At 52.9% G+C, this 9,984-nt stretch overlaps 1 protein-coding gene across 2 annotated transcripts; it reads right to left on the bottom strand.

Moving 5' to 3' along the window:
* Positions 1–9: 9 nt before the first annotated feature.
* Positions 10–9,380, bottom strand: AP5Z1 (adaptor related protein complex 5 subunit zeta 1). Of its 2 annotated transcripts, XM_053957686.1 has the most exons (17): positions 9,286–9,380; positions 8,953–9,090; positions 8,425–8,611; positions 7,316–7,457; positions 6,315–6,427; positions 5,660–5,828; positions 4,838–4,978; positions 4,454–4,491; positions 4,212–4,374; positions 3,779–3,957; positions 3,142–3,284; positions 2,238–2,387; positions 1,925–2,036; positions 1,422–1,519; positions 1,027–1,159; positions 677–891; positions 10–419 (listed from the first exon to the last, which is right to left on the bottom strand). In XM_053957686.1, the coding sequence occupies exons 1-17, from the start codon at positions 9,369–9,371 to the stop codon at positions 155–157; spliced, it is 2,472 nt and encodes an 823-aa protein (XP_053813661.1). In that variant the 5' UTR covers positions 9,372–9,380; the 3' UTR covers positions 10–154. The 2 variants fall into 2 exon arrangements, with proteins under 2 accessions (XP_053813661.1, XP_053813663.1); XM_053957688.1 differs by lacking the exon at positions 8,953–9,090 and having other exon boundaries at positions 9,286–9,367.
* Between the last annotated feature and the right edge of the window lie 604 nt (positions 9,381–9,984).

Raw genomic sequence — 9,984 nt, 5'->3', positions numbered from 1 at the left:
CAAACAGCCTTAGACCAGAAAAGCAGCCTCAGCTCTCCTTATTCCTGTTCTCTGTTTCATTCACAATCATTTGTTCCTCTTTTCCAGTTAAGATCAGGGCCTCAGCCTTGAGTGTCAGCAGTGTCCCGTGAGTCACTCCCGAAACCTCCTGCCCTCACACTGGCAGGGAGCCTGGAGCAGGCTCCAGGAGCTGGGTGACCATCCTCAGGGCCAAAGGGAGGGAGTCATTCACCTCCCTCTGAAACCGTGTGCTGGCCACGGGTGGGGTGAGCACAAATTGAGCCACGCTGGGCATTTTCAGCAGGTTCATGAGCTCAGTTGCACGTATAAGGATCTCCTCAAGGTCTTCCTCACAGTAAACAGAGGTGACAGCAGGGCTCTGCACAAATGTCCTCATCTTGGACAGGAACATGGACACTCTGCAGGAGAGAAGGACACGATTATCAGCTGGCAGGACCTTCTCACCCAGCCAGATCACTACTTAAGTGTGTAAACTCCAACAGACTAGTGCAGGTGACAGAGCATTAGTCAGCAGATGAATCCACTCCTCTGAACTGTGCCCTTCCACAGCTCACCTCTGGCCTTTCAGTTGCCAGACTCAATTATTAATTAACACCAGCAAACCCACATTCAGACCCACGAAATCTGCACGTTTCAAACCTCTGCCAGTGCTCACCTGGGGATCAAGTCCTGGCTGCGGGCTGCCAGCTTGGTCAAGGTGGCCATGAGGACACTGATGGCACGGGGGGCACAGCTGGGGGTGCTGGCCTGTGGCCGGAGCTGGGTGATCTCAAAGAGCACAGCCTCGAGGGTCTCGAAGAACCGCGTGATCTGCTCCACCGTGCAGCGCTTGTCGTGGGACACCGACAGGAACTCGCCGACAGCCCACGCCTGGTGCCAGGGCAGAAGGGAGCACAGAAAGGGAACTGAATGATCTTTAAGGGATAGAAAATCAGGTGAGCTAATGCTAGGAGAGAGGAGGGGAGGGCAGCCGGTGCAGCCTGTGGCAGCAGCAGCCCTGCTCACCAAGTGGGTGAAGATGGCCTCCTTGCTCTGGACGTTGCTGACTGCTCCCGAGAACTCCAGGATCTCCGTGGACAATTCCACCACGAGTGCAGGGCGCAGCCCACAGAGCACGGCCAGCTGTGAGCCCAGCACCCTGGAGCAGAGACAAGGGCACAGCTCAGACCAGGGCAAGGTGGTGGTGCCCAAAGGCAGGAGGGGCTGGCAGCACCCAGCCACTGGCACAGGGCTGTATCCTCAGGATGTTCCCAGCCGGGATGAGGGTGCAGCCCCCATTTTGCACCCTTCAAAGGTATGTCACAGCAGGGACTGGGCCATAATTGAAAAGGCTCCCAGGCCGCCCTGGGATGCCAGGAGGAAGGGCTGGGAGCTGGGCTGTGCCTCCTGTCTCATCTCACCTGTACACATCCTCTTTAAACGCTGGGATCTCATAGAGCTGGTCACTCCTCTGCAGCAGCAGCACCACCAGCTGGTTTATCAGAGACCCATCTGCAAACTGAAAGCCAGCCCTTGTTTCAGCAGTATCAGTGACATCCAGCAGCCAAACCCCAAAATAACCAGCCAGGTGAGACAGCTGGCAGAGAAACTGCCTGGTCTAGGAGGGGAGCAGTGCACAAAGCAGGTATCAGGCACTCACTGTGCTCTAATCTCTCTCCTTTACAGCTGGCTGAGAGCACAGCTCTCATTGTGCTCCTGATACTGCTTCACAGAGCTTTTCTGTTTCTCTGGATCAAGTGGCCAGCTCAGTGCTGGTTTATGCCAGTACCAATCCCACTCTCCCCTCATGCACCCCTCTCTCAGAGCTGCAGCATCTTCACCATTTTGCTTCTACAACTGCTCTTGACATAACAATAGATCCCTGCAGCACTACTGGGAACTGAACTCCCCCAAAAGGACCTACCTCTGCCACCACTCTGAAAAAGAGCTCCAGTAAGACAGGGACAGTCTCTGCACACTGCACCACCCTTGGGCTGCCAGCCAGGGATCCCAGCAGCTGCCGAAGTGGAACCAGACTGTGGGCAAAAGAAGAGTAACTGTTGGTTTGTTCCCAGTTGCCTTTCCCTATTCCCCACAGGCCTTTGAGCACTGGCAAAGCTGACAGAGGGAAGAGAAATCCACCTCAAGCCAGCTCAGAGCAGCTGTGCCTTTCCCAGTAATCCCAGTGCTGCCTCCCAGAGCTGGATGGCTGAACCACACTGCAGACAGGCTCCTACCTCTCTGGAGCATCCTCGGGAGCAGACTTGGTGCGGAGGAGATACTGGAACATGCTCTTGTAGAGGGGATGGCGAAAGGCCTCCAGACACGTGGCCGGTTTCCCAGCTGGGTCAGCCCCGGCCTTCTCAGAGGCAGGAAGAGCTGCTGCCCTAGCAGGGAACACACAGAATGTGCTGCACTGTGAGAATGGGCCAGGGCAGAGCTGGGATCCTGAACACTGAACAGCAAGTTGGTCTAATCCAGGCTCTCCGGAAGCCAGAGAGCCAACCTGATGAGCTCAGGCCCCCCATATTCAGGCAACAGTTTCAGACTTGCTTCTGTGTCATGCCTGGGAAAGGGAAAAATGGCACTCTGTATCCCTCAGTCATCCCAGCCCACCATGCCTTCAGGATGACTCTCTTTTCTAAGCACTCCAGAAAGAGTTGTAGTGTCAGGAGGACAAGGAAGAGCAGATGCACACCCAGTTCCAGTCCTACCCCATTTTCATGGAAACTCGCAGCTCCTAAGATCTCAGGAAGAAAATTCTGTGTGCTTCCAGGAGAACAAAGCTAAAACCAGGGCTAAGAGCAGGAAAGGAAGAATAGGTATTTCACCTCTGTATTGAGGTGGTAGCTCGTGGAAGCCTCAAACATGTGGCAATCATTTGAAGGTGGAGAGGGAGAGGGGAATGGCAACAGCTCCTTGAGCCCCAAAGACAGTCCAGTACTGAAATGTGAGCTGGTCACCTCTTCCCATCTTCCCACAACACACTACTAGGAAAACTGGGCTGACATCTGTGCAGCCTTGTGTTAACCTGACTCAGTGATGCCTCTTGCTCTGTACCAGCTGAGGCTCAGAAGTGTGCACTGGGCTTTGGTCAGTGTTAAGATGCTCATTAACAAGTGAGAAGGGAAGGTGCATTACCTCAGCTGGATGTCCAGAGCTGCTGTCAAACAGGGCAGGTCAAGCAGCAAATGGAAGATCTCAATGGTTGTGCCTGGATCCAGCAGAAATGGGAGAAGGTCCACAAACTCAGAGATCAGAGGTGGGCTGTTCCACGCCAGGAACTGCAAGGAACAAGCACAAACTGCTGCACTATCCCTGCTGCTCCATCACACACCCAGACAACTCCACACTGTGACTAGATGGGATGGGAAGAGAAAGTCACTTAAAAGCAAAACCAGAGAAGTCTGAGGGTTTGGTCAAAACCCAGGAGCCTGTTAGAAGCTCAACACAGGCCTCTGGCAGCTGGTTCAGTCGCTGGCAAGCTGCAGCTTACTAAACTTTTCCAGAAACAAAGTGCTGTGTGCTGTGTTCACTGTGCTCCCCAGCCCTCTACAGTCCTGCCAGCCCAAACTCTTCTCTCCTGGCAGTGCTGAACACACCCAGAACCTTCTCCCCTTCAGACTCACACTTGTTTTGTGACAATCCTTCTTGCCTGTGCTCTCCCTCACACTGCCATGAAGGCACATGGAGGGCTCTGGGGTGCAAAAACCAAGTTCTAGGGCACAGAAGGGGATGTGAAGCAGGCTCTCTCCTCTGCTGCTCCAACACTTTTTACCTTGAAGAGATTTGGGAAGCTCTGCCTGAATATGCTGGAGGAGTCTGTGAAGAGCTGGCTGTTGTCTTTGCAGAACTGGACAAATTCGAAGGCCAGTGATGAGTTGTGGAAGAGCTGAGCTGGGATATCAGTGAAGAGGTGCTTGTAGATGGCATCAGAGTCCACAGCTGCCAGTTTGCCTGGGAGGACACAGCACCTTGCTGAGCACAGCCCACCCAGCAGCCCTGCCAGGGCTCCAGGGGCTAAGAGAGATCTGGGTTATGTTCCTTGAAAGACATCCCAACTCATGGTCTCCTGGGGTGGGATCATCCATACCAGAGCACAGGCAAGGTGGAATTACCTACTCTGGCAGGCACAAACTGCCAGGACAAAAGGCTATGCTGGAATAGGCAAAACTGGATTGTGGAGGAGGGGGTGGGAGCTGAAGACTTACTGTGGTTCAGGAAGAACTGGGCAATGGGCAGCAGTGCCCTGGCATAAGTGGTATCCCCACAGATCCTGCTGTGCAGGATTTTCAGGAAGGAGACAGCACGGCACACGTAGGAGGAGTCCTGTTTGCAGATGATGTCCATGATTGTCACTGCCTCAATGAGACACTGCAGAAGAGCACAGAGTAAGACTGGAATGGGGGAAACCACAACTCCCAGAGCCTGAGCCCCACCTCTGTGTACTTACAGCTTTTTGCAGGTCTCCATCATCTTTCTTCAGGGGTCCTGCCAGAGAAGTGAGTCCAAGTTAGGCCTCGAGTACACACAGGAATATGAGGCTGTCAGTTTGAGCACTAACCCTGGCTTCAGGGCAGGCAGGAACACACACAGATCCTAAATTCAGGCCAATGAGAACCAAGTTTCACAGCCTCCCCTGACTGTTCTGCCTCCAAATCCTTCCCAACACCCCAGCTCAGGGCTGGTCAATGACTTGCCTCAGCAGCTGCAGCAGGCCCTATCCCTAGCAGACTAACAGTGGATTCCAGGGAGTGAGACCCCAGCCCAAACACGCAGAGGTATTTTGGAGAGCACTGCCAAGAGGACTCCCAGGAGGGCTCAGGACAAGACTCACGGCGGTTGCTCTGCTCGATGAGGCGCTGGCAGTACTCGAAGGCTTTGTCCCGCAGGCGCTCCCTGGGGGGAAGCAGCCGGCCAGCCGTGGCTGCAGCAGAGACCATGGATGTCACAGACCTGTCCACTCCTGCTTTGTCACCTACACAGTGAACAGCACACGTGTCAGCTCGTCACAGGCATGTCACCCACGCAGCAGCCCAGCAATAGAAAGGCAGCTGACTGCTCCCGGGTGCAGAGTGAAGAACAGGAGGCTGTGGGAGAAGGGAATTACAAGAATACTAAGGAGATGCTGTCTCCCATCTCCCAGGCTTTCTTTCCTAGGAATCCATGGGGCTTTGTCTGAAAACAGGAGACTCACCCAATAAGTAATTCCCCAAGGAAGGATCAAAAAGTATCAGTCAGGAGGTCTAGTGATATTCCTTCCCAAACCCTTCCTGCTCCTAGTCCACAATCTCTGAACTCTTGCCCATATTCCTGTCACTTAGAATGAGAGGATGGCTTGGGCTGGAAGGGACTTAAAGCTCATCCAGTTCCAAAGCCCCTGCTATGGGCAGGGACACTTTCCACTATCCCAGGTTGCTTCAAGCCTTGTCCAATCTGACCTTGAGCACTTACAGGGATGGGGCAGCCACAGCTTCCCTGGGCACCCTGTGCCAGGGCCTCCCCACCCTCACAGGGAATAATTTCTTCCTAATGTGAAATCAGTTTTAAAGAGAGGAGATTGCTGAGTTGCTGGTGCAGCCACCTCATACGACATCTGAGAGCACACAGCCCTCTTGGGGCTGCAGCCCACAGTGGCCTGCAGACCTTCAATCCCTACCTGGATTAAGGGTGTTCAGCTCCTTGCCCCCATAGCACAGCAGCCAGTTTCTCAGCATGGAGAAAGTCTGCACGTTGAGCCACTGGTCCTGTGTGTAGTGCTGAGCCACTGAGAGCACTGTGAAGAAGTCTGTGGCAACAGCACCGTCCACCTCTGTGATAGGAGCAGGCTGAGAGAGAAGATACAGCAGGTCAGAGGCCAGGGAAAGGCTAAGTGAGAGGGCAGGGAAAACCTCACTGAGCCCACAGAGACAAGTAGCCCTTGTCTGGGGTCCTGCAGGAGGGCAGGTATGCAGAGAGAGAAAAGCCAGCTGTGCTGGATCCTTCTCCCCAGCTGAAACACTCAACTTTGACACTGGTCTCGTTTGCAACCACCTTCAACTCTGAAGTACACGGTCACTAAAAGACTCTTCTCTAAAAACTACTTCAAGGATCAAAGCTCTGGGTCTACAGCTAAACTCCTACATCTCAGAGCTGTAAATCCCCCTACTTTGCTTTCCTATGTGCCTCAACCACATATGCCACAAAAAATGCTGAAGCACAGCAGCACTTCTAGGCTACTGTTTTCCAAAGGAAGGTGATTCTGGGAATCCAAACCAGCAGGTAACAGACTAACAAATGCTCTTGTGAGGTCACCATGGCAACTCAGCACTCACCTGTTTGGTTCTGGGACTGGAGAAGAAGCCTCCAGAGGGCTGAGCCATTCCTTGCTGAATGCTTGCATACCTCAGCCAGTCAGCCAGCTTTTTACTGACAACATCGGTCTGTTCTGTACAAGGGAAGTGACAGGGTCATTGCTAGATTGGGCAGAGAAGCAGCCTCTGCAACATGTCCCTGTTAACCCTCAATTGCTGTGCTTTTTCTCCAGCCTGGATCACTCTCTGACCCAGCAATCCATAAAGAAATTGATAGCCTAAGGTGGATGCTCTATACTCCTCATACCACCTCAGCCAGGGAGTGAGTGCTGGAACCAAGGACTCTGCTACCAGATTGTTCCTTTGTCTCCATCCACAGCTGCTGTTAGGAGGAATGTACAAAAACACTGTCACTTTATTCAGGCACTGTCTGGCTTCAGCTCTGCAGCCAAAGGCACAACTCCCTCACTGGGAACTCACAGCAGCTGGGGCAGCTGATCCTTCCTGCTCTGTCATGCACCCAACCCAACATCCTCCCCAGAGCCTCTCTGGCACACTGCATGAAGTACACAAACCTCACAGGAAACTCCCAGAAACTCACTCTTGCTCACAACTCCCCAGCATTTTAAGCCTGCAAAGCTCTCCTAGGTTAACTCACCACTACCCACCCAGTGCTGCCTCTCTGATGAAGAGCACTTCTAGTTGTTCCTGCTGCTCTGTTGACCAGATGCACAGGCACATCTCTGTTTTTCTCTCTCTCTCATGGCTTGATGCTCTTCAGGATAGCTACAGTTTCACACTCCTGCTGCAACCTCAGCTAGAGCACATGATCCTGTTATAGAAATCCATGGCCAGGATTTGACAGGAAGGCCCAGTCTGGGTGGTGGAATACATCTCACCCCATAAGTTCCCTTTCCTCGTAGCAGAGATGTCACTTTTGACAGCAGTTTCCAACTGAGAGCCTTCTGATCACTACCCAGACCACAGCCAGGTGGCAATCTCAGCCCTTCCTATAGATTTACCTTCTGTTAGAGATTCTGGGGAAAGGCTGAGGACATTTGCCAGGACAGGAAGAAGGAACCGAGCGCTCTGACCCTCGGGCAGTCTTCTTTCCAGGACTTTCACAACACGCTGCCCCACAGCTGCCACTTCACCCTTATTTCCCTGAAAAATAAAGCAGAGGTAAGGATAGATAACCTACCATTAACAGAGACCTATCTGCTCCACCAGGCATCAATACCAAAGTCAAACACAAAAAGAACTCACAGCACAGGGAATTTTATCACATTTTACAGAGATTTTCTGCAATTTGAATTCACAGATCCCAAACTGTGGGGCTGCTTATGTGTGTTTTTCAATTCTGGAACTGCAGGACAGTCTCAGTGCTGGATATGAGAGAGAGGAGCTTTGTGAGGCAGCATATAAGTAACACATTGCTGGTTTCTGTTTCACTTCCTTTAGTTAAGTAGACTCAGATGAATGTCAGAAACACTGGAGACATTTCTAAGCACACAGTGAAACTCAGAACGAGAAGTTTCACAAAAATATTTTACCTTTAACAGGCACAATACAAGTAAAGGAGAGGAAAAAGAGAAGTTTCCAGCTTGTTCCCCAGGCAGCACTCAAAACAGGGAGATCCTCATGTTTGCTTCTCTTCATGGAGAATCTGGACCTTTGAAGTGTCATTTGCAATTACAGTTTTACATGTTTTGTAGGTTCTATGTATGTTTTTTATATGTGAACATGAAAGCCATCATCATAAGAATAATAAGAAGAATATCTAAAATCTTTTGCTTTCCTCCCCAGGTTCAAGCAACCCTGATTTGAAATCTATTCCAGCAGCCAGCTCTAAAGGGTTCTTTTTTGCTTCCAGGACCTCAGTGTCGAAACATTACAATTTTAAGCATTTTTTATTGTTAAGTGCTATACACAAAAATTTGCCATTTTCCCCCCATACAAAGCAGAATAATGAGATCCTTTAAATGAACACAGAAATACCTCTGCTTTTTCCTACATACTTGCAATTGATTTTCACTCTGCTTGAGCTCAGGGAGGAGCTCAGGAGCAGGGAACAATCAAAAAGCAAATCCATATTGACAAGGGAAGATCTCTGATTTGACAGGTCATTTACCTGAGCCAGAAGGACAGAGGATACCAGGCTCAACAGCTTTGTATCTTGAATCTCATCACAGGAGAGGATAAGATCGTTGCAAGGTGACATCTCCCTCAGGATGGCAGCACATAACACCTGAATCTGCTCGGGACTTTTGGGTGAGCACAGCACTGTCTGCAACAGCTCCACAAACTTGCCATCGAGCCTGCAAGAGTCACAGTAAACATCACTGCAAGGCAAGAAAAGATCCAGATGTTTATTTCCTGCATATTTTTGGCTTTGGGATGATCCCCCTTGACAGTGACTAATGCCACCTTCACTTCTGAGTGCACTCCCACAGAGGGACACCAACGCTTGTCAATCCTGCTTGCACCTTCTGCTTAGCACGGCGGTGAAAGGCAAAGAGGGGCTTTGTGCTTAAATTGAACCTAGGCTTTTCAAGGCAGCGTGTTATTTTAAAGCCCTGACCCACGCCCTTCCTTTCTTTCTGGTTAGGAAGGTAACGCTTTGCTTCTTCCAACACCCGGGACACACAGGGGCACTCACTTGCGGGGGTACTTGGTGGCGGCCACCGTGAGGTGCAGCCTCTGCAGCCCATCCACGGCCTCGGGGCCCGGCTCGGGGCCCTGCAGCAGGGCGGACACGCGGGCGGCGAACCTCCGCAGCTCCTCCTCCTGGATCTCCCTGCCGGGCGAGTCGGGGCTGTCACGAAGCCGGGCCCCCGCGCCGGGCCCTCTGGGGAAGCTCCGGGCTGGAGGGTCGGTACTCACCGCCCTCCCCTCCGCCCGGCCCCCCGCTCATTCCCGGGCGCGGCGCTCCCGCCAGCACCCCCGCCCGGCCCGAGGGGTCCGTGGCGCTGTCCCTGTCCCCCCGTCGCACCTCGCCTGCCTGAGGAAGCTCTCGGCGGCCGCCGTGAACATCCCGGCCCGGGCCCGCCACGGTACGCGGCCAAAGCCGCCCCCCATGGGCGGGCGGTACGCCGCGCCGGCTCCGGGGGGACGCGGCGGCTGCTGCACGAAGGTTCCGCCCGGCGGGAAGGGCTCGCAGAGGCGAGGGGCGACCAAAATCCCCGCCCGTGGCTGCTCAGGGACTGCCCGAGGCGCTGCTGTTATTATCCCACACCTCAGGAACCTCAGCACAAGCCGGACTCTGAGGCCACCCCGCCCTAGGCACTCAGACCTATGGAGAACATCATTATATGGCAGAGATGAGAGCTGGGGCTTCTACGGGAGTGATGGTAAAGGACAATAAATACATCAGCCTTTCCTGCAGCCTGTTCATAAAACAGAGCTTTCCAAAACAGGTACGAGATGTTAAACCAGCTGCTCAGGTCTTCAGCACTCCCAGAAATTAAAAATCCATCAGGACCTTCTCTCCCGGCTGCTGACACGGCTGAAGCTCTCAGCAGCACGCTGAGCATCGCCCTGCGAGGAGGAGATAAGAGGCCAGGGGATGGGATTTGGCACTCTGCCTTTGGTAATTCCCTGCCCTGTGCTCTCCTGGCATTAAAGTTCATTAGCACCATGCCTGGGCAATCAGCCAGCAGAGCAGGAGCATGTGGGGAGCCAAAGACGGGAT

Source organism: Vidua chalybeata, chromosome 16 (assembly GCF_026979565.1).
Source record: "Vidua chalybeata isolate OUT-0048 chromosome 16, bVidCha1 merged haplotype, whole genome shotgun sequence".
Classification (NCBI taxonomy): Eukaryota; Metazoa; Chordata; class Aves; order Passeriformes; family Viduidae; genus Vidua; species Vidua chalybeata.
Note: the sequence above shows the minus strand (reverse complement) of the source record. Positions and strands in the feature narration are given on the sequence as shown.